Source organism: Balaenoptera musculus, chromosome 6 (genome assembly GCF_009873245.2).
Source record: "Balaenoptera musculus isolate JJ_BM4_2016_0621 chromosome 6, mBalMus1.pri.v3, whole genome shotgun sequence".
In the NCBI taxonomy this organism is placed as follows: Eukaryota; Metazoa; Chordata; class Mammalia; order Artiodactyla; family Balaenopteridae; genus Balaenoptera; species Balaenoptera musculus.
Window position 1 is genome coordinate 21,827,069 of NC_045790.1, and position 27,866 is coordinate 21,854,934.

Consider the following 27,866-nt stretch of genomic DNA (forward strand, 5'->3'; position numbering starts at 1 on the left):
TTCCAATTTAGATTCATTTTTTTAATCCAGAAAAAGTTTTCATTAATATGTTTTTTAATCTTTTTTTTCCCCTTTGTTTTCCGGCTTATAAGAAAGTCCTTTCCCATCTAAGGTTTAGATGCATATTTATCTATATGTTCTTCTAATTATTTCATAAATTTTTTGGTTTATACATTGGGAGGCTGAACATATGTACAGATTTTTTCCCCCTAGTGTTTAATTGATTTACCCCTTTATGATATGTATGTGATAAGTTTCACAGTTGAATTAAAATACAGTGATTATCAACCACTAAATTTTTATATATATAACATGAGAAGTTGGGCTCTTAAATCTTTCCATGACTCATGTAATCTTCTCTTGTGCCAGAATCATAATTTTTTTTTAAAGTTTTATTTATTTATTTATTTATTTATTTATTTATTTATTTATTTATTTATTTATTTATAGCTGTGTTGGGTCTTCGTTTCTGTGCGAGGGCTTTCTCTAGTTGTGGCAAGTGGGGGCCACTCTTCATCGCAGTGCGTGGGTCTCTCATCATTGCGGCCTCTCTTGTTGCAGAGCACAGGCTCCAGACGCGCAGGCTCAGTAATTGTGGCTCACAGACCTAGTTGCTCCGCGGCATGTGGGATCCTCCCAGACCAGGGCTCGAACCCGTGTCCCCTGCATTGGCAGGCAGATTCCCAACCACTGTGCCACCAGGGAAGCCCCAGAATCATAATTTTAATTACTAAATGTTTAATTACTATGATTTTTTCCACTGAAACTATAGAAATAATGCACAGAAATATATAAGATGGGTTGATGTCTCATATCATGCGTCTGATAATTTATTTTTTAACCATCAAGATTTTACAGGCTAGGGCTTCCCTGGTGGCGCAGTGGTTGAGAATCTGCCTGCCAATGCAGGGGACACGGGTTTGAGCCCTGGTTTGGGAAGATCCCAAATGCCGCGGAGCAACTGGGCCTGTGAGCCACAACTACTGAGCCTGCGCGTCTGGAGCCTGTGCTCCGCAGCAAGAGAGGCCTCAACAGTGAGAGGCCCGCGCACCGCGATGAAGAGTGGTCCCCGCTCGCCGCAACTAGAGAAAGCCCTGGCACAGAAATGAAGACCCAACACAGCCAAAAATAAATAAATAAATAAATAAATAAAGAAGCTTTCATTAAAAAAAAAAAAAAAAAAGATTTTACAGGCTAATCTTGTGAATCAACATCAAATTGGGAGAGGGGTCCTCACTGGGCTTTACCTGAATTCTCATTAACAATGAACAAACTAATTTGGGGAGAATTACATCTTTTCAATACTAATTCTTTCCCATCCATTAATAAGAGGTATTATATGAGTGAGATAGTTTCTAAAAACCATGTTTTAGAAAATATTTAATAATATTATCACAGTACTGGAACACAAACAGACAAGTAAAACAAAACAGGAATCCTTTTGTCAAACCCTAATTTGTATACTGTAATTTTACATACTCAGTACTTTAGGTACTTGATCTGTTCCTACACTTTACATTTTGTTTCACTGGCTGTATATTTGCCCATCAGTACTGATTTATTATTGTACCCCTGTAACATACAGTTCTAACATCTTGTGGCCGACTATCTCTCCTACATTATTCTATCAGTCTTTGACACTCACAAAAGGAAGGAGAGGAAAACAAATCTCTTTTATTGACATTTAGGATGTATCTAGATTTCCTCAAGAAATAGTGAAAAACTTAAAAAATAAGATATGAAACCTTTATTTTGAATCCCTATTCAATTGATGGACTCATAGATTCAGATTTTAATGGTCAAATGCAATGGTGGTTTATTACAGGAAAATCAGTGTAATACACCATACTAATAGAATGAAGGATAACCACATGATTAACTCAACTGATGCAGAAAAACATCTGACAAACCCCAAACCTCTCATGAGAGAAGCATTCAAGAAGCATTCCTAAGAAATAGGAGGGAACTTCCTCAACTTGATAAAGGGCATTTACGGAAAACCCGCAGCTAAAATCATACTCAATGGTGATGGCCTGAAAGCTTTCCCTTCAAAGAGCAGGAAGGACACTCACTCTTGTCACTTCTAGTCAACACTGTACTGGAAGTTCTAGCCAGAGCAAACAGGCAAGAAAAAAAAAGAAAAGCATCCATCCTTGGAAAGGAAGAAGCAAAACTAGCTCTATTCACAGATGACATGATCTTATATACAGAATAAGATCCACAAAAATACTGTTTCAGCTAATAAGCAAGTTCAGCAAAAGTTGAATGATGCAAGATCAATACACAAAAGTCATCTGTATTTCTATAATTAGTAGTGAACAATCCAAAAAGGAAATTAAGAAAACAATTCCATCTATAATAGCATCAAAAAGAATAAAATACTTAGGAATAAATTTAACCAAAGAGGTACCAGACTTTACAGTAAAAGCCACAAACAATACTGAAAGAAATTGAAGAAAACTGAAATAAATGGAAATACATTCCATGTTCATCAATGAGAAGACTCAGTATCATGAAGATGGCAATACTTCCCAGAGCAATCTAAATATTCACTACAATCCCTATAAAAAATCTCAATGCCATTTTTTACAGAAATGGAAAAGCTGATCCTAACATTCAAATGGAATTTCAAGGGACGCCAAATAACCAAAACAATCTTGAAAAAGAACAAAAATGGAGAACTCACGTCTTGATTTCAAAGTTTACCACAAAGTTACATGAATTAAGTAATTAAGTATGGTACTGGCATAAGGCTAGACATATAGACAAATGGAATAGAACTGAGAGTCCAGAAATAAACCCATATACCTACAGTCAACTGATTTCAACAAGGGTGCCAAGACCATTCAATGGGAAAACAATAGTTTCTTCAACAAATGGTACAGGGACAAATGGATAACCACATGCAAAAGAATGAAGTTGAATCCCTCTCTCACAGAATATACAAAAATTAAGTCAAAATGGATCAAGGACCTAAAATAAGAGCTAAAACTATAAAAATCTCAGAAGAAAACATAGGGGTGTATCTTCATACCCTGGATTTGGCAATGTATTTCTTAGATATGACACTAAAAGCACAAGCAACAACAAAAAACTAGATAAATTGGACTTTGCCAAAATTAAAAACTTTTGTGCATCAAAGGACACTATCAAAGAAATGAAAAGACAACCTATAGAATGAGAGAAAATATTTGCAAATCACATACCTGATAAGGGTCTAGTACCCAGAATACATAAAGAACTTTACAAAAAGACAACCCAGTTTAAAAATGGGCAAAGGACTTCTAGAGGCATTTCTCCAAAGATATACAAATGGCCAACACAAGAAAAGTGGCTCAACATCATTAGTCATTCAAGAAATGCAAATCAGAAATGCAAATATACTTCACACCTACTAGAATGGCAAAAATTAAAAAAAAAAAAAAGTATACATTGATAAGGATGTGGAGAAACTGAAACCCTCCTCCATTGCTGGTGGGAATGTAAAATGGTACAAGCCACTGTGGAAAACAGTATGGCAGTTCCTCAATAAGTTAAAAATAGAATTACCACATGATCCAGCAATTACATTGCTAGGCACATACATGAAAGAGTTGAAAACAGGGATTCAAACAAATACTTGTACATGAATGTTCATAGCAGCACTATTCACAAATGCCAAAAGGTGAAGCAATCCAAATATCTGTTAACAAAAAAACCAAAATGTGATACACCCACACAATGGAATATTACTTAGCTTTAAAAAGGAATGAAGCGAAGAGTAGCCCCTGCTTGCCAAAACTAGAGAAAGCCCGCGCACAGCAACGAAGACCCAACGCAGCCAAAAATAAATAAATTTTAAAAAAAAGAAGAAAAAAGGAATGAAGTACAGATAAATGATGCCACAAATTGGATAAACAATGAAAACATTATAAGTGAGTGAAGCCATAGTCATATATTATATGATTCCATTTATCAGAAATATCCAGAATAGGTAAATCCATATAGACAGAAAGCAGACTGGTGGGGGCTAGGGGCAAGGAAAAATGCGGAGTGATTGCTTAATGGGTACTGGGTCTTATTTGGGAGTGACAAAAAGGTTTTACAACTAGCTAGTTGATGAGTGCACAACACTGTGCACGTACTAAATGCCACTGAACTCTACACTCTAAAATGGCTAGTTTTATGTTATGTGAATTTCACCTAAAAAAAAAAAATCTCAATAGTCATGGTTTCTAAAGACAGTGTATTGTATCCCCTTTTAAAAAGCTGACTTTTACAAAATACATATTGTATGATTTCATTTATATGAAATTCTACAAAAAGCAAAACTACAGGAACAGAAAGCAGATCAACGGTGGCTTGCGGCCAGGAATGGGGTACTGATTACAAAGGGGCATGAGGGACTTCTGGAGTGACAGAAATGTTCTATATCTTGACTGTGGTGATGGTGATAGGGGAGTATACATCTGTCAAAACTTATCAAACTGTACTCTTAAAGTGAGTATATTTTATTATGTGTCAATTATACCTCAATAAAGTTGGTTTTATAAAACTCAGTCTTGATTACTCTTTAAAGGTCAGGGTTGGCATTTAATGTTAATCTACTTCCCTAGTATGATCAGAATGTGCTTATGATACATATTAAGCAAAGCAATGCAGACATTATACATTAAAAATGGTCATAAACAAAAGGCCTAACTGCCAAATAGCCTGAATACTAAAATAATAAATAAACATGGTTGCTCACCAATTCTGGAAGAGGGCAAATAGTTCCAGTATTCATATATAACCCCTCGACTACAATGAAACGTCGAGTTACACGAGCCTTGCGAGGATTCTTTAAAAGAAAAAAAAATAGATGTTTTAAATGTCAGTAACTCCAAATACAAAATCTGTTATGTGCTCTCTAGCACTTTCACCCTACAAGATTTATTCACCAAGATAAATCAACAAATAGATAGACTAAATTAATTTCAAGCTCAAGGTTTGAGATCCTGTTATTTTGAGATGAAAAACAGTGCTTTCTTCTCTCAGACATGTTTTCAGGTCACACAGTCAACTAGGAGGCCTCACACACAAACACAAACTGTTTAGACACTGAGAATACTAAAACACAAACAAAACCCTCCAAGCCCAGAATGACTGGGAAGGGACCCAAGGGAACTTTCTGGGGGAGATGGGGACGTTTTATGTCATGATGGGGGCCATGATACCTGGGCTACACGGGTATAACCACTGGTCAAAACTGTATAACTGGGACTAATGTATTTCAATGTAAATTATACCTAAAATAAAAAGAACTCTAATGATGATGATGATAATCATCATCATCACAGAGACTGAGTGGGGAGTTAGGTGAAGGTTCAGATGATACAAGAGTGGCAGAATATTGAAAACAAAGCCGGGAGAAGGGTACAGGGGGCTTCACTATACTAGTTTCCTTTGAATGTGCCAGAAGTTTTCCTAATAAAAAGTTAAAAAACAGACAAACCCTGACCTCCCTTACTTACCAAAAACCAGATGAAACCCTTCTCCTTCCTTCCTCCTCACTACTGGTTCAAGTAAAACTGGACTATGACCTCACCCAGTCATGTTCGGAGGTGGTGCAGTGGAGGGACTCTTTCAAGTAACACACACCTTCCCACACCCCACTGACGTCAAATCACTAATAAACCACTCCCACTGCTGAATTTGTAGATGTTTCAGGTATGCTGCACTGAAAAAATTCCACAGAGTTTGCCACCACCTTTCTACTCAAAGGTTTCTTGCCTCTAAGCTTCTAATGAACAACTAGAAACTCAAATATCAGAGCTATTATTTAAGGGGTATTTTAGAACCCACAGCTGTATGTAATACTGAAAAAAGTGTCGGCTGAAGCATGCAAAAGTTTACATCATTCTTGGTCATCTTCACTCTGTCACTAACTCAAACCTGAAGGCTGTGGGTCTGCTGGGAGGTCACAGCTGAGGACATGGGGGCATCCCGCCTCTCCCTGCCTTTAAAAAACAAAGTATCTTTCTTATGATCTTAAAATACTCAATGAAGGAATATTTTATTTTTGGAATATTCTTGGGAAATGGAAAAGTACAAAAAAGAATTTAACAAATGAGCTTGTTACACCACACACTGGTAACTTTTTCTTGTAAATACGTATCTTTGTAAATTACCTTGTTCAAATCAGGATTTTACTGCAATCGTTCTAGGACCTGAGTTTTTAAAATATTATGTTGTGAACATTCTCACATTATTTAATATTATTTAAACCATGATTTTAATGGAGATTTAATATTCCACCTTGTAGATACACCGTAAATTATTTAACTATTCCCACAGTGCTGGATTTAGGTTGTTTCCTTCATTTTGTTTTTTTACATCACGTGAATACCCTTCGATCTCTGACACCATTTCTGATTCTCTTCTAAAGATAGCACTCCAGAGGGTATAGATATTTAAGAATCCCAGAATATACCTGCCCATTTACCCTCTAGAAAGGCTGTGCCAACTGAAGCTCTCCTCAGAGTTTCTGGAAGGCCCTTTGTACATCAGTGTGGCACTGATTATTACCATAAAAAGTTTTCCCTAATTGGACAGGCAAAAACTCTTACCCTAATTTCTGTAACTGTTAGTGAGGTCAGACTATTTTCTATTTGCTCAGTTATCTGCATTTCTTCTATGAACTGCTGTTTTTACCTATTATCTTTTTTTTTTTTAAGAAGGATTAATATGGGATAAGAGAACTCTATAAGAAAAGGAATGAAAAAACATATGAACTCCATTAGTTGGGAAACTGACAAAAAGAGTTTGATCCAAACTCAGATTATTTAACTTACTTTCATAGGAAATATAAGCATCTAAGTACAAAATATTTAAAAATTTAACATTTATTATTTTTGTGAAAACAAAATTAAAAAAGAATTATTTCCAAAAACCAAAATGTAAAGTAATTTAGAAAGCCTACTCTTGGCAGGAATATGTGGTATAAATTAATTAGTAAAAAGGTAAAAACTATAAAATGGAAATAAATTTTAAGATAACTTTATTTCTTGTTATTCATTAAAAAAAATGTTCCACAGATTATAAATCTTATACAACACACACACAGAACTTGAATATGTTGTCTTCCAAATTTGTACAATGCTAACTTGGCGAAATAACTCTACAGCAGACTGGTTCATTGGTCACACTTTCTAAGGCAGTGTTTTTCAATACGGTAGCATTCTATTACTGAATCAGAAAAGGGACATCTTTTTACAATCTGTAGAAAGAATTCATTGGTGGAACGGTCTCAATTTTAAGATTTTCCCTATAGATTCTTCTAAATTGTATACTTATAAAACACTGTCTGTAGCACACCTAGCATAAAATAGCAGAAGTCTATGCGTATTCATCACAAGAATGTGTATAATCATGAAGTGCTGCTCTTAGGCTATCACCTAAACAAAGATGACAGAATCCAAAAGGAATAATTCAAATATCTGGAAAAATGGAAATTAACACAAAATTAAGGATGTGATGAGCATTTTTATCGGTTACTCTAATAACGGACCAGTTACACTGGGAAAGTCCACTTGAAAGTGGTGTTTGAGACAAAGGATGTGGTGACCAGGTTCCCAGTACAATTCACACACAGTGGTTACTGCTGCAGAACCACAGACCACAGAACTACCTTCTCTGTTCATGTTGTCAGGGGCAAATAAATTCTAATTCTAACAGTGATGCTTTGAACACGCTTCCTCCGTTCCACTCTCTATCAGAACAACAAGGAGCAAGTTCCACCTGCCTAATTCCCTCCCTGTCCCAAGGGACTACACAGGTGCTTGAGAAGAAGTGTAAATAGGTTGCAACGTAGAAGGAAACCATGCTTGAGGCAGCTGCTTCCCACAGGGAGCAGCTGCTCAGAGATCTGGGATGAGGTTGGGGTAGGGAGAAAGAGTCTTCACTTTGTTCATAAATTCATTAATTAAGATCTGCCGCCATGGTTTCTTCTGGTGAATTGATACATGATTTATTTTGATATGAATAAGCCTATTTTGAATTCACTAGATACATCTTGTCAATGCCCTAATGAGTTCTGTTGTTACTTCTGTAGAGTTGAGTGTACATCCCTCCACCCCCAAAATGCATGCTGTTTTTCTTTCTCTCTTTTAGAAAGCTGCCTAGATAACCTTCCCCCAAATTTGCCATATATAATTATGGCAATGATGAGGCAATTACTATCAGGCTTGACTCTCTAATCTGAGGTACATTTAATAAGCAGAAACACCCTTATTTAATGTCCACATGTGATCCACAGGCAAGTTTTCATGAGAAATTACCATTTCATTTATAATATAGCTGGTTAGAAAGTACAAAAGAACTGTGTAATTTTCTTCAAAAGAATCATACCTTTTGATCTTCAATCTCTTGTTCTTTCAATAGTCGCTGCAGGTCATCCATATCATTATGGTTAAATAGCTTAATGTCACTACGTGATGCCTGTAATCCCTTCTGAATAGCAAAGCAGGCAGCTTTATCTCTGCAAGGAAGAAAGACCCACCAAATTGGGGTTTAAAGGGTCTTGTCAACATTCTCAGAAAAGAAATGCTTGCTTTTGTAAGTTGACCAACATCCACCTGTTAAACTGAACATGGCAAATAAATAAAACATGTTTGAACATTAATATATTATTGTTTGCACTTCACTCTGCAAGCCTTTCCACATAACTACCATACTGATTCTGTTCCACGAAGCAAACTCTTGCCATATTTTGACCTCTGAGAAATCAGCATGCATCTTACTATACAGATGGCATATTAGTTTATTCAAAGTACTTTTCTCTTTCTGAAAAATAAATGAAATATTCGTGCATCTCACCATCAGTGGCATCTCTGATTTGACTGGCCACCACTCTGCCATTACTTTGCCATCAAAAGGAACACTGGATTACTGACTCTACATAACCCAGGGGAGAACTCTGAGTCATGCAGATTAATCTTCAGTAAGATCTCCTAAATTGAGTTAATGGGGGGCAGGATATATTTCTTAAATTAAGTGTATTATTTAAAAGTACATGCAACACTTCTACTTCTGAGAAAATAGACATATTTTCCCTATTTTTCTCACTGGGTACAACCAAAAATCCTGGACATCATGTATAAGACAAACATAAGATGATGCTGAAAAATGGAGAGAAAAGGCAGACCAGCGAGGGATCTGAGAAATGACATGCAACAAGTTCCTGGATTTTCCTAACTTGGAACTGATGCAGCTGGCAAACTGGAAATGCCAACAGGCGAGACATAAAAGCTCTGACAAAAGTCTGCTCTCTGTAGCCAAAGGGACAGGAAAGGGGGCAGCCCAGCAAAGGTCTCTACTGCAGCCAAACCACAGAAAAACCTGGGCCTGTCCCCTCCACACTAGCAAAGGCTGAGAGGGGGGACCCAGACTCTAGCCTTCACGAGGCCATAACAAGGCTCCCCAATATCCCTGTGGGAGCTGTCAGAGAAGGGAGCCAGAACTTGTATCTCTGTTGGGTAGTAACAAGTGGCTCCCACTGTGGTGTTAGTGAAGACCATGTGGAGAGACCTAACTTCCAATCTCCTGCAGGGAGAGACACTCTCCCCTGCCTATGCTTAGGCTGTGTTAGGGGAGGCTCAGACAAGAGTAGGACTCTCACCAACAACCAGAAGAAATGAAAATAACCCCACCTCAGTGTCAGTGGAGGCCCCGTGGGGACCCTGGACTTGTACTTCCACCTGACAGTAATGAGGCAGCAGTGCCCTGTTGGAAGACTGTCAGAGAAAGCCAATTAAAACAGAAAGTTTAAATAAAGCATAAACTATAACAGCATAATATGAAACTGTTCATGTTTCACTTGCCATACCAATAACCAGAAAATATCAAACATTGAAAAAAAAAAGAAAAAAAACAATCAACAAATGCCAGTACTAAGATGACAGAGCTGTCAGGATGATCTGATAATGACTTTAAAACAGTCATGATAAAAATGTTTCATGAGTAATTATGAACATGCTTGAAACAAATGAAAAAACAGGAAGCTGCAGCAGAGAAAAGGAAAATACAAAGAAGAATCCTGTGGGGATATTAGAACTAAAAAGCAAAATAGTCAAAAGAAAAAGCATAGTGGATGAATTCAGCAGCAGAATGGAGAGAGGAAAGAATCAGTGAGCTGAAAGATGTAACAGTAGAAATCAAGTCAATGTAAATCGCAGAGAGAAAGTAGACTAGAAAGAAAAGAACAGTCTCAGGGACCTGTGAGACTACAATAAAATATGCAACATTCAAGTCTGTAGAGTTCTAAAGAACGGAATGAGGGTGGGACTAAAAAGGTACTTAAAGAAATAATGGCTGAAAACCTATAGATTAAAGAAGAGGCTTAAAACTATATATTAAAGAAGCTAAGCAAAATTCTTGCAGGTAAACCCAAACAAATAAATGCCAATACAATTATAGTCAAACTTCTGAAAACTAATGACAAAGAAAAAAATCTTGAAATCAGCACAAGAAAAATGACACCTTACATGTAAGAGAAAAGCAATTTGAGTGACAGTAGATTTCTCATCAGAAACCATGAACACCAGAAAAAAGTGTCCCAATGTATTTCAAATGCTGAAAAAAAAAGACCTGGCAACCAAGAATCCAAAACTAGCAAAAATATCCTTTAGGAATGAGGGGGAGAAGACATTCTCAGTTGAAAAAAAACTAAGAGACTCTGTCCCAAGCTGACTTCCCCTAAAGGAATGGCTAGAGAAAGCTCTCCACATAGAAAAAATAAATAAATAAAAGAATCTTAGATTATCAGGAAGGAAGAAAGAACACTGTAAAAAGTATGAACAAACACACTAGGCTTTTCTTCCCCTCTTGAGTTTTCTAAGTCATTGTGGATGGTTAAAGTAAAAATTATAACACTATCTGATGTGGTTCTCAAAGTGTTTACAGGAAATACTTAAAACAACTGTATTATAAATAAGGAGAGTAAGGGGATGTAAAGGAAGATAAAGGATTCTATAACTGAACTGGTAAAATAACATCAGTAGAATGTGATAACTTATGCGTACATATAACATCATACTTACAGCAATGACTAAAAAACTATACAAAGGGAAACACTCGAACACAAATAAATAAAATAAATAAGATAAATAAAAATGGAACTCCAAAACTCATTCAATTAACCCTGAGAAAGACAGGAAAAAGAAAAAAGAAAACAAAAAGCAGAGAGAACAAATAAGAAACAAAAAATAAAAATTGGGAGATTAAGATCCCATATATCAATAATTACATTAAATGTAAATGGCTAAAATATACAATTTAAAGACAGAGTGGCAGAGTGGATTAAACATGCTGCCTATAAGAAATTCACTTCAAATGTAATGAGATGGGTAGTAAGGGAATGTGTGTGTGTGTGTATACATGTAGTTATATATATATATAGTTATATGCTATATATATGTATGTATGTTATATACAATAATATAGGTAGTAAGGGTATACATATATATTACATACAATAAACACATGCAAACATTCAAAAGGGAAAGCAGAGTGCCTATGTTAATATCTGATAAAGTAGACTTTGGAACAAAGAAAATTACCAGAGACAGAGAAGGATGTTATATAATGATAAAAAGACTCAATTAACCAGGAAAACTTATCCTAAATATGCACCAAATAACAGAGCTACAAAAGACACAAAAACTGATAAAAGTGAAAGAAGAAACTGACAAATTACAACAACTGACAGAACTACCAAACAGAAAATCAGCAAGGATATAGAAGAACTGAATAACACCATCAACTAGGAAGATCTAATTGTCATTTATAGAACACTCCATTCAGCAGAATACTTTTTTTTTCTATGTAATGATAATGACAAAAAAAAAATTTCTCTCAAAAGGTAAATAAAGTTTCATATGTAAATTGCTTTTTGTCTCACTAAAACTTTTATATAAGTATACCTTAGGAAGTTGACATGCAAAACTAGCGCTCTCTCTTACTGGATTAAAGGATAGAAGTGGCAAATGAACATTTTGTATGTTTTTTCTGGTTTTTAATTTGCGTATCAGTGACTTTTAAAAAATAATGATCAGTGTAACATTTGATCATTGAATATTATTATATGAAAGACAGAAATGTATAAATAAGGAAATTAATCACATGTGTCCTATCATGGAGTGATACCTTCTCACTGGTGTCCTCACGTGGTCTTTTCTCTGTATTTGCCAGAATATTCTTTTTTAAGTGACTATGGAACATATTCCAAGATAGACCACATCATAAGCCATAAAACAAACTGTAACAAATTAAAATTTTCCAAACGCTTGGAAACTAAACAACACACTTCTACATAACTCATAGGTCAAAGAGAAAGTCTAAAGAGAAATAAAACACAAAAATGAACTAAACGAAAATGAAAATAAATGCATCAAAATTCGTGGAACACAACTATAGCAGTGATGACAGGGAAATTCATAGCACTAATACATTAGAAATGAGGAAAAGTCTCAAATCAGTAATTGAAGTTCTCACCTCAAGAACCTAGAAAGAGCAAACTAAACTGCAAATGAGCAGAAGGCAGGAAATAATACCAGAAATCAGTAGAAATGAAAACAAAAATACAACGTAGAAAAATCTATGAAACAAGGAGCTGATTCTTTGAAAAGATCAATAAAATTGACAAATCTCTAGCAAAAATGACAAAAAAGAGAGTAGACAGAAATTACCAGTTAGGAAGGAAACAGGGATCTGCAGACATTAGAAGGATAGTAAGGGAATATCACAAACAATGCTACACATACAAATTTGACGATTTAGAAGAAATGGACCAACTCCTTGAAAAACACAAACTACTTCAACTCACTCAATATTTGAATAGTCTTACAAGTACTAAGGAAATTAAATTCATAGTAAAAATACTTCCAAAAAAAAAAAATCTCGAGGTCCAGCTGTTTTTACTGGAGAACTCTACCAAACATTTAAAGAATTAACAACAGCTTTATACAGTTTCTCCAGAAAATAAAAGAGGGAACACTTTCAAATTGACTTTATGAAGTATTACCCTGATGCCAAGACCAAAGCCTAAAAACAGTCAGTATGGTAGCATCAGGGAAATATAGACTAAAACTACAATGAGATATCTGTACACACCTATGAGAATGGCTAAAAAAAAAAAAAAAAGCGACAACACCAAATGCTCCTGAGGATGTTGGAGAAACTAGATCACTTATACACTGTTCATGGAAATGTAAAATAATACAGCCACTCTGGGAAAGTTTGGCAATTTCTTTAAAAACTTAACGCACAATACTTTATGACCAGCAACTGCATTCCTTGGCATATACCTCAAAGAAATGAAATCTTATGTTCACAGAAAAAGCTATACATGAATATTTACAGCACCTTTATTTGTAATAGCCCCAAACTAGAAACAACTCTGATATCCTTAATAGGTGAATGGTTCAACAAACTGTGGTGTAACCATACCATGGAATATGACTCAGCAATCAAAAGGCACAAACTCTTGATTCACATAACAACCCTGGAGAATCTCCAAATAATTAATGCTGAATGAGAAAAGCCAATCCTCAAATGTTTTACCTACTGTATGACTACATTTGTACAACAATCTTTATTTTTTTTTAAATTTATTTATTTATTTATTTATTTTTGGCTGTGTTGGGTCTTTGTTGCTGCGCACAGGCTTTCTCTAGTTGCGGCGAGCGGGGGCTACTCTTTGTTGCGGTGCGCGGGCTTCTCATTGTGGTGGCTTCTCTTGTTGCAGAGCACGGGCTCTAGGCATGCGGGCTTCAGTAGTTGTGGCTCGCGGGCTCAGTAGTTGTAGCTCGCGGGCTCTAGAGCGCAGGCTCAGTAGTTGTGGCACACGGGCTTAGTTGCTCCGTGGTATGTGGGATCTTCCGGGACCAGGGCTCGAACCCGTGTCCCCTGCATTGGCAGGTGGATTCATAACCACTGCGCCAACAGGGAAGTCCCTGTACAACAATCTTGAAATCATGAGATTATAGAAATGGAGAACAGATTAGTGGTTGCCAGGGGCTAAAGAGTGGGTAGGGTAGAAGGGATATGGGTGTGGCAACAAGAGGGATTATCTTGACTCTATCAATGTCAACATCCCGCTTTTCAAACTGTATTACAGTTTTGCAAGAGGTGACATTGGGGAAGACTGGGTAAAGGGCACATAAAATCTCTGTATTATTTCTTACAAGTGTATGTGAATCCACAATTATCTCAATATAAAACATTTCATTAGAAAAGGGTACACAAAGTAATATAAAGACAGAGTGACAAAGAAAGACTTACATATATAAACAACCATTGTTCTGAGACCTACTGGCAAAGCATTATCACTGTTTACTACAAAAGAAAGAAAATAAAACATCGAACATATTGTCTATGCCTAATGAAATTATCAAAAACAATTTATCAAATAATTTACTAAACACCATTTTTACCTCTAGTGTTCCTACTTTCAAATGAATTTCAGGTGGAATATTTAAAATTATGTATAAGGGAATAATTAAGTTGTCTAGTGACTCATTAGAAACTGAAATTCTAAGACACCAGGCATAAGATTTGAAAGTGAGTTTAGACTAGGTTTCCTAGCAGTGAAAACCAAAAGGACAATATAGTATTTATTATCTGACAAAGGAAGCATACAAGTTCAACTGTAACTGTAAACTTCTTCTGGACTTTAAACTCAAAAAGGAATTTATGGTGGGGGCTTGTATAAAGCGATATTGGCTGACACTGTATTGTAGTTGTCTGCAACTATGCTTTATTAAAAACCTAGAATCATTGTTTAAATCACTGGCTCTCAAATTTGTGATGAGTCTTTATTATTATTGATTTTTTAAACTATGTGCAAGAAATTAATAGAAACATTCATTTTCATGGTCACATTGGGAAACAATGCTACTCAGGCCCAGGCCATGTGCTGGAGTGCTCCCAGGTAACTGTCACAGGGCTGTGGGGAAGAATGGTACACAAGCATGCTGAAAACCCCCAGGAAGAGCCAGCCCTGCAGTGTGTGCTTGAGCTTGTTGCACTACAGGTGCTCTCACTCACTAGTGAGAAGCAGCAGGATGGTACAGGGACTGAGGTAAGCAGGGCTCTGAAGTCCAGTCACTTGGACCCCTCTTTTGAGCTCCAGCCTCCATTCATTCTCTTACTGAAGGTATTTACTGAGCACCACTAAATGGCACATGCTATCCTAGGCAACGGGCTGGTATGAACTGTTGACAGTGGTATAAGGTATAAAAGAGTACAGTGAGCATGAGGCAAGCTGAGCCAAGAGCAGACGGTGTGGGCGCACATGAGCACACACGCACACACCTGCATATGTAAGTTAAGGGAGGCTTGAGAAACAGTGATTTTGACAGGCACGTAAATGCCTGCATGGTCATGGATTCACAAGGATACCAAACTCCTCTGGCTGTAAAATTTTCTCCACATGCAGCAAGGGGTCTTGACCTGGTCTGAGAGCTTGGGGAAGGCTTTCCTGCAGAGGTGGTATATGTGCAGGATGAGAGGAATTAAGTAGGAGATGAGAGGAGGAACAACGTTCTAGGCGTAGGGACTTAGGGTCTTAGCACGTGCAAAGGCCTTGAGGGGAAACTAGCATATAAGGCTGGTAAGGCTACACAGCATGACCACCTAAGGGGAAATGGTAGAAAATGGGCCTAAAACAGTAGTCTAGAATGTACAAGATCATAATAAGAACTTGGATATTTATTTTAGGAACAATGGAAGCTCTTAAATGGAGTGTCTGGCTATGGTGTCAAAAAGGAAAAGAGGAAACAAAAGTCACTCTGAGACCTAAATTAAGAGAGTCATTTAATAGTCCACTCAAAAGATAACAGAGGCTCGGGCTAGTGGCAGGTGCTCCTGACGGGTATAACCAGCTGCCTGGGCTATGCCAGCCCTCACTCTACTCCTCTCTGCTCTTCCCCTCCACAGTAAAAAGCAACACCATACATCTAGTGCACATGTATGCAAGTGTGTAGATTTGTTCCTGGAAAGTTAAGGAAGTCTGCAACTCATGACTTCTATATTAACAAGCCATGAAGCAAGATCAGCAGAGACCAAGAGTTGCAGCAAGGGTGCTGAGAAGTGGAGTGACTTTATCAGGTAGTATGAGTGGCTATGTGGGCTACGACCATGGACTCACAAGGACACCACACTGTCACAGAGCTGCACAGGGAAAACAGAGGGCTGGTCCCCTCCTACATAAGTTTGGCCTTCTCAACATCAATAAATAAAATCATAATGGCAGATAACAAAGTACCGACACCTTAAGGCATCCTTCCAGTGGAGGTCTCACTAATTCTGCAGAACTACTTGGCTGGGTGACTATATATTTCTTTAAAAATGAAAAAAAAAAAAATCAATATTATTTTAGGCAGATGACCTCTAACAAAGGAATTCTCTAGGAGGGCCAATATTATTTCCAAAGGAATTCTGATAAGAAGTGTCAGTAAAGATTACTTACACAAACACAATGTCCCCTCTCTTAGAGTAAGCAGGAATAGCACTGGCTATGGTGGCAAATCCATATGAGTATATAATGGCTTCTTCTGTCTTCATAAATTTTGCCAGGCGGTCTTCCAAATCCAAGTGCACATCTAGTTCAAGAGTAAAAAGTTAAATGGTTAAACTGTCTCATAATTCTTTTTCTTTGACTAAAGAATAAATAAAATAACATAAGCAGTTTAGTTATTAATACTGTCACCTTGTGGTCAAAATGTAATTGTTCTTAAGTTACAAGTCATACAATATCTACTAAGATAATTCTGGGCCAAAACTGTTTCTATACTCTGTGAGCTGAATCAGCTACTCATTTGTCTATAAATATGTGACTGGGACAGCTCTGACTCTAGGTTTTGCTTTTATATCACTCTAGCAATAAGAATTCAAGGTCCAGTGACCTTGCCTGCTTTAACTTCCCTCAACCAACAATGCCAAGACTTTACCAATGTACGACATTAACTTATTAACGCCGTTTTGCATTTTAGTAGAAGTGACCAAACCAGGCATTAAGACAACTGTCAACCAGCTTTTAAAAGGAAAAGAAAGAAAAAAGAAAAGTAGTTAAGTTAAAAAGAACCCCACATACTCTGCATCAAGAGACAGGAACTTTTTCAGTTGTGGTGGTCACTCCTCTAACAGTTTGTGTCAGCACTTAGTTGTGGCACCTGCCATCACTCTGCAGTACTGAGTTTCTGTCTAAATTTCTTTTGAAGTGTACTGGTGAATTCAAACGTATAGTACAAAGAGAAATATGGTCCTTTTATGGAAGCAGCTTAAGAAGAATGTTGATGTAATTATAGGGATAAACTGTAATTACTAAACTGGTATTTTTTTTTCTCTCTTACATCATCGTTCCATATAGCCTTTCACCTTCCCAGGCTAAGCCATGAGGCTTCACACCCTGGGATGGAGGGACCAGCGATGTCTAAAATAAATAGTGTACCAGCTGGCTGTGAACTGGAAAACTTCCAAGTGTCTTAAAATGAGGCAGAGAAAATTTTTTCAAACTTTCTTTAGCTCTTTTAACTACAGCAGGACCCAAGTCTGGAGAACAAGATCAGAGTTTTACCACATGCTCTGTGCAAAGAGAACTCATAAGTTGATGCAGGAAGGATGCAGCCAGGCCCCTCCAGCCTTGGAGCTTCATGGGAGAAACGAGGAACTCTGAGGAGTAAAGGCAGACTTTCAGAGCCGTGGCATGTCCACTGAGGGGAACTCAGAAGTGTAGGCAGTGGCAGGGGGACCCAGACGTTCCCCAGTGAGGGGCGGTGGAGAGGGCTGATGGCCTGGCAGAGCCCTCCGGCTCAGATGTCGAGGACCTGTGGCTGGGAGCCTTGCTCCAGGAGACCCCTTCAGCATCAGCCTTCCCTCCAAGTATGCCCCTCCCTACCAGAGACATTCCTGGTGAGAAGGGGGAGAGGGAAAAGACCTGCAGGACTGAGATATACAAAAGAAACAACTTAACCCAGCTGGATACAAGGCTGGACACTGAGTGGACTAAATATTTCCAACAGAGACCTGGTTAGCTGTTAAGTGTGAGATTTCCACCAACTTCCAGGGAGGAACAAGTGAGTAAGGTCAGCTCAGCAACAGGAATAAAAAACTTTTTAGAACATTTGAATAAAGTGTCTAAAATCTGTAAACCCACTCACTGATTTATCAGAGGCAAGTTAATCTTACTGTGATGCTTTTTAACTAGTAAAAGACAAAATTAAGAATTATAAAAGATACAACTTCACAAAGGACTAAATTTTAATAAGTAGTTAAATGAGGGCTGTCCAACAATCTCATTCAATTGTTAATCAAACATTTAGTAAGTATCACATAAAAATACTCTGATAAGCACTGGATCAAAGAGAAATATAGGGTTTCTGCCACTTGACAAAGTGAGACAGCTAAGAGAAGCATCTGGCAGCTGTCAATGGAGAACTCGGAGCCCAGAGGGCAGATACAAGGCTAAGCTGTGCCTTCACTCCCCTGGTCTGAAGCACTTGGGTCCCTTCTACACTCAGAACTACAACACATTCACAGTGACTTCTGACTAAAGGCACAGAGGTCCCTCGATTGTGAACCAAAGGCTGCTTGGGTGGGCGCCAGCTATTGAGTGAGAGATGAGACGACACAGAGGGTCCGAACTAAATCTCAATTTGATGGCAAGAGAGGTATAGTGAGGAATTAGAAAATTTAGCAGCAATATCCAAATAATAAAATAAATTGAAGACCACTTCATTTGTAGACTTCTTAAAGGATGATATAGAATTGTGAAAATGAACTATTTATCCCATTCCAATTTATCCCATCAAGTAATGATAAACAACTAGCCATGCTTCTTCCCATTTATAAGTTAAAATGTATACCAACATAGTTTATTACATAAAAAACACATGAAATACCATTTGATTTCCATTACCAATCAGGTAGTCATTTTTATAGAAGTGACACTTTCATTAGAGCAACACTAAATAAATATGAGATTTCACAGTAACGTGTAGAAGAATGCATCCCGGTTGATCAAAATGGCACCAAAAGAGTGCTTAGCTCTTCAAGCATCAAATCTGTGACATCAACACCACCAAGTCTGAAGATTTGATCCTGCTCCTGACTGCCCGCCCTTCCACGAGATATGCTGCCAGGGAAGTGTTGCAGGCAAAGTCTGGCAAGAACGAGGAAAGCAGCAAAGCACCAGAGAACCAGCTACGTCCATGCAGCTGAGCACGGGCGTGTCTCAGGCATGTCTTCCTTTCCTCTCTGTTAGTGCTCTCTGAGCACCCTGCCCACAGATAGGTCCCCACCACTCTGCTGCCTCTCACTTCTGATGAGACAGGAGGGCAGGTCCCCCATAGGAGGCCTCCTTCAAATTACAATGCTGCCTCTGAACTGGGAATTATCTATCCCAAATCTCAACAATTTAGCTAGCAGATGGACAACCCAAGCCACAGTGAATTGCTCTCATTCAGTATCTCCATTTTAAAAAGAAAAAACATGCTATGGATACAGACAAACTGTTTTTGCCAACTACAAAAAAGGATTTTAAATCATTCTGTAGCTCTAAATGACTCTCTTCATTGATTAGCAATAAAACAGTAAAACAATCTTGGCTTTGTTTTAGGGCTTTAGAGTTAGCTACCCAGTTGATAAAAATTATGTTAGTATTCTCATTATACATACTCATAGCCATTTTTATGTCATTGCCATAAAGTGGTAAGAAGAATCCCTCTACAATACATCAATGACTTACTGGTTCTTGCCTAGTCCCAAAAGTTTAAAAAAGATGGGCCTTTCCTCCTCCTATCTAAAGACACTGGGTTTTAGCTGATGTCAGCCTTGCAAAGCAGGTTTTGTGACAGGTAAACACGGACAGTTGCATAACTTCTTTTGATGTCTGATAGCTACCCTGCAAGGAAGAAACTCTTAACCCAAGGGCGGGGGAGGCAGCAAACAGAAAAACTACCAGGGCATGTTCTTTAACTTTGGATGCCTATCTTCTGTGTGTATGATCCATTTCAACAATTAGTGCCACAGATTTGCATGCGTCATTCTCTCATTCACTATTAGGAACCAATATGGTAGGCAAGAGGCCATGGAGGAAGGTGACCAGAAAGCCTCTGTGTCTTCTCAGCACTTGCTGCCCTTTCTGGCACCTGCTCCCTCACCAGAACGTAACAGATGGGAGGCAAGGCCAGGGCAGGATGCCCCACACCAAACACAAGGCCTGGCCATGGCAGTCATCACATGGGGGTTCAGATCTGGGCTCCCTCATTGCCAGGTGTGAACCATGGACAGGCCCAAAACTGCTCTGTGCCTCTCAGGTCCTTCCCCTGTCAAATGGTTAACAGTTCTACCTGCCTCAAAGGATTGTTAGGAGAACCGCAAGAGAATGCTTATAAAACACTCAGAACAATGTCTGGCATCGAAAAAGCAACATGCTGGTGTTTGTTCAATTAACTCAATATTTGTAGAATAAAAAAAAGTAATCTTTTAGAAGGAAAAAAGGTACGCTATCTGCTAATTAAGTTATCCAAATCCTGGATATTTAAGGACTATCTTATATTAAAGCCACTTGTTCAAGTTCCTATTTATCAGAATAAAAGGAGGTATTATGGCCTTCTTGATTGTTTTTCAGAGGAAAGACTATGAAATACCCAACTTTAGAACAGTTTAAAAACAACCAACTATATTTTCTCTTAAAATCTCCATATTTTTGTGTTACATACTTTTTTTTAAATCCCTTGAGACTTGGACAATTTTCTTAAAAGTACAAATATCACCTATGTACTCATTAGAACATTAAAAACAGTGCTGAATGTTTTCCAGAATGTTTTCACATACGGTATCTTATGTGATTCTTACCAAAATGTTCTAAGTTGTGCAACTAAGATCATTCCCTGCCTACACTGCGAAAACTACAATTCCATGACTGGTAGGAAGAAGTGGCAGATCTAGGAATTTTATGACCAAATGCCCTTCCTACTAAAACATGCAGTCATGGTCCAACAGAGAGAAAATATTTTTTAAAATAAACAAATGAACAATTGTTTACTATTGGCTCTAGAACACAATTACATGCCACTATCTCTCACCATGAAACTCTGCCACTAATTGTCTTTTGATTTAGTTTAAGACCAAAGAGTCAAGTAGGCATCATGTATGCAAAGCAGATCCCAGGCACAGGGATAAACCACATGTAAATGAGATCTGAATGCATTACAAACAAAACAATCAGAGAGGTTCAACAAGAGAAACTATCAAAGTGCACAGGGGCCCCATTAGCCTTAGAGGAAAGGAAGGCTCCACAACCTGATAAAATCACTTGACTGATTCTAAACTACACATCAAAACAATAAGATGAGAAGGTGGAAAACTTCGGATCCACACAGTCCTCACAAGAGTATTTTAAGAACCTGCTGGGCCTTCAGGAGGCAGGAGAACATTTAGCCTAAGAAACTAGAAGAATTTTAATTCAACTGTCAATTTTCTTTTTCTGTGTTAATCATCTAGTATCATCTAATATGTTACTATGAAATAATAAACAGAAAATGTTTTAATAAGGAAATTTACTTTTCCAATAAGTGATTTTCATTCACTATCTGAAAAGTTGAGAAAAGAGCTAAAAGAGGGAGCATTTTCATCACTGAAAACAGATGCCTGAGTGATATTAGTACTTCCAGGAAAAGAAAAAGCCAAAATCAAAAGCAACCTTTTGGTGGGCCTGGGAAAGAGACCCTAGCCTCACATGTAAGCTACTAAAATGAGAGGAAAGGGAAGTTCACTTCTGCTTTAATGCTCAGTACAAAGGGCAAATGTACCCTAAATATTCAGAATAATTTAATTATAGAGGGTATTTTATTTTTTTTATTTTTAAAATAAATTTATTTATTTATTTTTGGCTGCGTTGGGTCTTCGTTGCTGTGCGCACGCTTTCTCTAGTTGTGGCGAGTGGGGGCTACTCTTTGTTGCAGAGCACAGGCTCTAGGCATGCGGGCTTCAGGAGTTGTGGTGCACGGGCTTCAGTAGTCATGGCACACAGGCTTAGTTGCTCTGTGGCATGTGGGATCTTCCTGGACCAGGGCTCGAACCTGTGTCCCCTGCATGGGCAGGCGGATTCTTAACCACTGCGCCACCAGGGAAGTCCCAAGGGTATTTTAGAGATTTAAAATATAGCCTTAGCTGACCTCAAGTAGCTTCTTGAACTTATCTAACACTGAAATTTCAAGGTAATTTAACACAACTACAGTAATTTAAGTGATTAGTTCCAGAATAAGGAAAAACACAGAAAATACCCTGTTGGAAAACCAAGTAAAAATACATACGATATACACATAAAGAAAGGAAAAAAGATGATAAGCAAGCATGGGCAACTGCTGAAAAGGAACAAAACAAGTTTACAGGAAGGACAATGTACTCAAAAAACAATACACATTACTCCAAGCTGTAGGTTTGGTGTCTTATTACAAAACCATCACACTGCCAATTAACCTTCAACCTTTGTCCAGATACCACAGTCTGTTTGAACCTTCAACTACATTAGGATAAGGATGACACAGTGACCAATAATGTAGTTCAGAGTAGCTAATACACAATTACGTGTTCATTATATTGACTCTGGTGGCCCATTCAGACACTTGAAAGACGAAATCCAATTTAAATTTAAAACGCACTTGAACAGCACACCACATGTATGTGGTATGCTACCATTTTTGTAAAACGGGGGGGAAAATGTATGGAAGTGGTTTGCACACACTGAAAAAAGCCTGGAAGAATGAACAAGAAACTACTGATAGCAGCTGGCTTTTTTGGGGGCGGAATGGCAGTGGGGAGAAGACTTCACTATCTCTTTAAATCTTTGAGGTTTATATCATGGATTGAATTATTCCATCAAGAAAATTAATTTAGGATGGATCAAGAGGGTTTTATGAAAAGTGAAATAAGTTGGACAGAGAAAGACAAATAGCATATGATCTCACTAATATGTGGAATCTAAAAAACAAAACAAACAAAATAAAACAAAATGAAAACAGACTCATAGATACACAGAACAAAGGGGTGGTTGCCAGAGGGAAAGGGGATCAGGGGTGGGGAAAATTAGGTGTAGGGGATTAAGAGGTACAAAGCTCCAGTTATAAAATAAATAAGCAATGGTGATGTAACATACAGCATAAGGAATATGGCCAAAAATATTGTAATAACTTTGGGGACAGACAGTTACTAGACTTACCATGGTGATCATTTCATAATGTATGCATGTCAAATCACTATATAGTATACCTGAAACTAACATAATATTGTATGTCAACTATATTTAAATTAAAAAATTTTTAAATCATTAATTTAACGACCCCCCCCAAGTTTAGAGGCACACAGCATCCTATTACACATATTTCAGGTGATCCAAATGAAAAACTGACTGGGCAATTAAAACAACATATTTCCATAGCTCTGGGAAAACTGGTCTTGAAGATTTGAAACTTTTTTTCCACTAAATTCAGCAATAAATCTCTTATCGGTCTTCTCAGATTTAACTCCCGAGCAAGAGCCAAGGCCACACATGCAAATAAAATCTACTAGAAAGAGAGGCTTTTAAGAAAAAATTTATTTACCCCGCAAGCAGATCATGGAAAGAAAGCCTTGTTGATCAGATTACAACAAACAACCCTGTAAAAAAAATGCCTTTTCTAGTCTTCTAATTCTTATGAAGGAAATAATACCCTACCAATAAAAAGCAGGCAAACAAATCATGTTTGCACTAGGCTAGAGGAAAGAGGGAGCCTCTGATCTGAGCTCTTTTAAGTCTTTGATCTTGCCATTAATATTGCAAATCAGAATACTTATTTTCTAGTTTTAGGGCTGAAATTAATTAGCTATGTGACCATGAGGAAGTCACTTAACCTCTCTGAGCTTTCTATTCTTCTGAATAGCTGGGATGCTGGAATACAAGATTTTAAAGATCCTTTCCAGCTGTAGGATTCTTGGACGCCAACTCCCATCATCTGTTTCCAATAAAAATAATTTAACCACTAAATTAGCTACGGGATAAAGAAAGGTGCTCCCTTAAATAAAAACATCTTAACTGTTAAAAGTGAAAAAAACAAAGACCCAGAAATGAAAATGAGTAGAGAAGACAAAAGAGACTTCCCTGGCCCCATTGTCCCTACCCTCTGACATTTTGTAAACCAGAATGTTATTTCCAGTAATACACTCATTTGGAAAATTATTTAACAACATTTTTGAAATTTTCAGAAGCAAAGAACAATATACATTTAATAAAAAACCACCATAAAATTCCAGGGTCTTCTTTGATGACTCTGATTTAGGAAGTTCATAGTGTTTGAAATCACACTCTCATCCTAATATGTAGTTAGCCCATCTCCAGGTCATTCACACCCAAGGAAGTCAATGATCCTTTGTCTTCATTCCAGAAAGAAAAGGGCTACACAGTGTATGACCTGCCGCATCCCCCAAATCTGTTCTCACTTTCCTCCCGGCACGTGGTGGCCGCCCAGCTAGAGCAACTTTCCAGTCCCTCTGCTGGGAGACGTGACCTGCGTTATGTTCTCACCAACAGAATGTGGGCAGAATGATGAGCAACCCCACCCGCCCACCTAAACAGGTACCCATGCCCTGCACGCCTGCTCCCCCATACTCATCACCTGGCTTCGGCCACACAGACAAAGATGGTGCCCTCAGGCCTAGAGCAACGAGACAGGGAAAATCTGGGTTCCTGAACGACTACCAAGAGCAGAGCCACTCACAGCCGGACGCCTCCCCTTACAACTGTCATGCCCGGCAGAAACAGTTTCCTCACACCACTGTCTCCTGGGGCAAATGCAACAAGAGCTCGGGCTTCGCCCTACTGAGACAGTGTGCCTTAGGTACCTATGGCTCTTCTCCACAGGGACAGTCAGCCCCAGACCAGTGCATCTCCTACCAATGATCTCAAACACAAAATCTAGAAAGTTCGCCAGCTTATTACCACAACTCATTAAGGATACCTTTTCCAAGGAGTTCTGAAATCAAACTGAATCTTAATTCTTGAAAGCAGTAGTCTGAAAAATATGACAGAAAACATACCAAATGTGCCATAAAATCCTCTAGGTCCACAAGTTCCCACACCATACTTCTTTAGAGATGCCAAAGCTGCTGCCTTTGTGAAAGTAAAAAAAAAAAAAAAAAAAAAAAAATTAGACTGTAATAATATATCTTTAACAGTTTAAAAATGACATTTCCTATTCTTTAACCCACATAGCTCCCCAGTACCCTGGCTTTTCCTTTCTTAGTACTAAGACAATTCTAACAGGATATAAAGAAAAGAGGGATGGGAAGACTTAGGTATACGACTTAAAACATGGAAAAGTTATATTAGCTTGATCATTAAAACCTGGTTAACTCAATGCATTCGCACTTTCTGGCATTTGTGGGCATAGGTCTTTCCTCAAAAAATGTTTACTGGCCCACAGTCCCAACAGGAGATGAAGCAATTTCCTAGATACATCTCCAACTATTACCTGGGTCTGGTTCATATAGTTCTCTGGTTGTCACCCAACACTAAGCCACATTAGGACACCCTTGCCTCCCTTTGTTGAAAACTAGGTTACAGCTCTGTCACTAAAGAGTAAAGAGTAAGTACTTACACAGCCCTTTCTGATATTCTGCATTTGTCTCTTATTTTATGTCCAGATGCTTATGTCAGTCATGTTATCTGTCCACTTCAGCATATGTGCTACTTACCTTGAGCCTCGGGTTATCCAACAATCCAAGAAAATTGAATGAGGCAAAGTTTATACATTCTTTTCCATTCACCACAATGTTATGGCTTGGAGGGCTGGGGAAAGAGACAAGAGTGGTATACTTCAGCAGTCATTCTTGTTACAGGACACACATTATCAGCTGTCCAGAAGAGGGAAGGCGACAGGACACACAAGTGTTGCCATTCTACTCTATTTGCATTCTAGCCTCCTATCTCTCTTTTTATTCTTAAAAAGTAAAATTAGACAATAGTATATTAAAAATCAGATACTCGGTCATTAATTCTACTCTTAATAGGTCACCCTGTACTACTTAAATAAAAAAAGTGAGCTAGAATTCTAAGATGAATAGATTAATGGCACACCGTTGCTTTAGTTTTAAAACTCACTTAAGAAAGAAGTTGCTAAATAAAGTACCTGGAATGAGACAAACAGGGAGGAAATATAAAAAGATCAAGATCAAAGGTATGAAGAGGCAGAGCAAGTAACAATCTTACAGTTAAGTGGTTTAAAAATACATGTTACTAGGACTTCCCCGGTGGTCCAGTGGGTAAGACTCTGCGTTCACAATGCAGGGGGCCTGGGTTTGATCCCTGGTGGGGAACTAGATCACGCATGCACGCTGCAACTAAGAAGTCTGCATGCAGCAACTAAGAAGTCCGCATGCAGCAACTAAGACCCGGCGTAGCCAAAATAAATACATAAATAAAAATAAATAAATATTAAAAAAAAAATTACATGTTACCTACAGGAAGCCACCAAAAGAATAAGTAAGCGCTGCTCCCAATTTCTAAAGTTAATGCTGGAATACCATTTAAAAGGAATCCCCCTCATCCAAAAAGGGGGGAAAATAGAGTGGCCAGTTGCACAGGAGAAGCATGGATTGAGTTCAGCTGAGACAAGAGATGGGCTCTTGAGGAGACAACCTATTATGTCCTCTGCTGACAAATACTCTAGCTTTAAGTCATGCTTCAAAAACACTGGCCAAACTATGGGACATGAGCTATTAAAGGGTTGTGAGATCAGTTTACTTAGTCACAGCCAGCCTATTTCACCTAAAGTAAGCCATAAGAATAGAATGGAATGGAAATGCACCAACAGGGCCAGGGAAAGGACGGTGGCACGGAACTGTTCTACACATGCATTGCTCTGTGCACTGGGCTGCTCTGTAAAATGCACTGTGGTCAGAAAAGACGGGGGAACACCACTCTCACTGGTATGTTTTAACAGAACTGGTTTTCTATGAGAAAAATAACGAAAGATGCTGGGAAACCAGGGAAGGAAAAGAATGACTACTTGAAGTAAATTCACAAAAGCAGATGAACTCACACAAGACTCAGTGAAAAGAACATGGTTGTGGAGTCAGGCAGATCCCGTCAGTATTATGGCTACTGACCACTTCAGAAACTCAGGGATGTTACCTGGCCTGCATAAGCCTCAATTTCTTCATCTCTCAACTTGTCATTATAAGAGGTGTTCATTACATATTTTCTTCTTTTTTCCTATTGCTTCAAGAGCTTCTTCTCTTTCAAATAATCCACCGTTATTTAGTTTCCCACTTCCCAGGACTTCTTTAGTTTCGTAAGTCCTCCCTGATGTGGAGGTGTTGGCACCCACAAAAAGATGAAAAAACAAAATATCCACATAGACAAGTCTGTACTAACAGTTGCTGCTGTGAAAGTTGAAGCCATTCTACAAAAACTGTGACACACAGAGAAATCAAACTATCAGGAATAAGTACACCCAAAGCCCCTGACCAGAGTCGATAAGCTGCCAGCATGACGTAGGGATGTAGACATCTTGCTTCTGCCTAGCACATGGGGCAGGAAAGGAAAACAGTTTCCATGAGAAGTGGAAGGCTAACACCTGTGCCCCATGCAGGCTTGCAGTAGTAAGCCAGACAGGGCACTTAACACAGGAATACTGGAGCTGAAGACACTTCAAAGTTCCTCACAGAAGCAAATAAAACCGATACAGAAAGACATCTCCACAACAAGGCTTCAGAAGAGTCAAAGGAGGGAAAATAAAACCCTTCCCAGCCAAAACCCACAATCACACTATTAGTGAGAGTCAGTAATTACATAAGTGAACTTAGAAATA

The 27,866-nt window shown here is 38.1% G+C and overlaps 1 protein-coding gene across 18 annotated transcripts in view; it reads right to left on the reverse strand.

The window, feature by feature from the left end:
- Positions 1-27,866, reverse strand: part of SPTLC1 (serine palmitoyltransferase long chain base subunit 1) — a 65,695-nt gene that overhangs the window by 26,319 nt on the left and 11,510 nt on the right. For 10 of the 18 annotated variants that reach the window (XR_005020350.1, XM_036856027.1, XM_036856029.1 and 7 more), the window contains exons 4-8: positions 25,750-25,843; positions 25,093-25,165; positions 16,487-16,619; positions 8,368-8,497; positions 4,730-4,819 (exon numbers count right to left, since the gene is read on the reverse strand). Coding sequence is in view for 15 of the 18 variants with exons in the window: in XM_036856027.1 (XP_036711922.1) it covers positions 4,730-4,819; positions 8,368-8,497; positions 16,487-16,619; positions 25,093-25,165; positions 25,750-25,843 (520 nt within the window). In the remaining 3 variants the exon portion in view is untranslated. The other 8 variants (XM_036856026.1, XM_036856032.1, XR_005020352.1 and 5 more) reach the window with 8 other exon arrangements.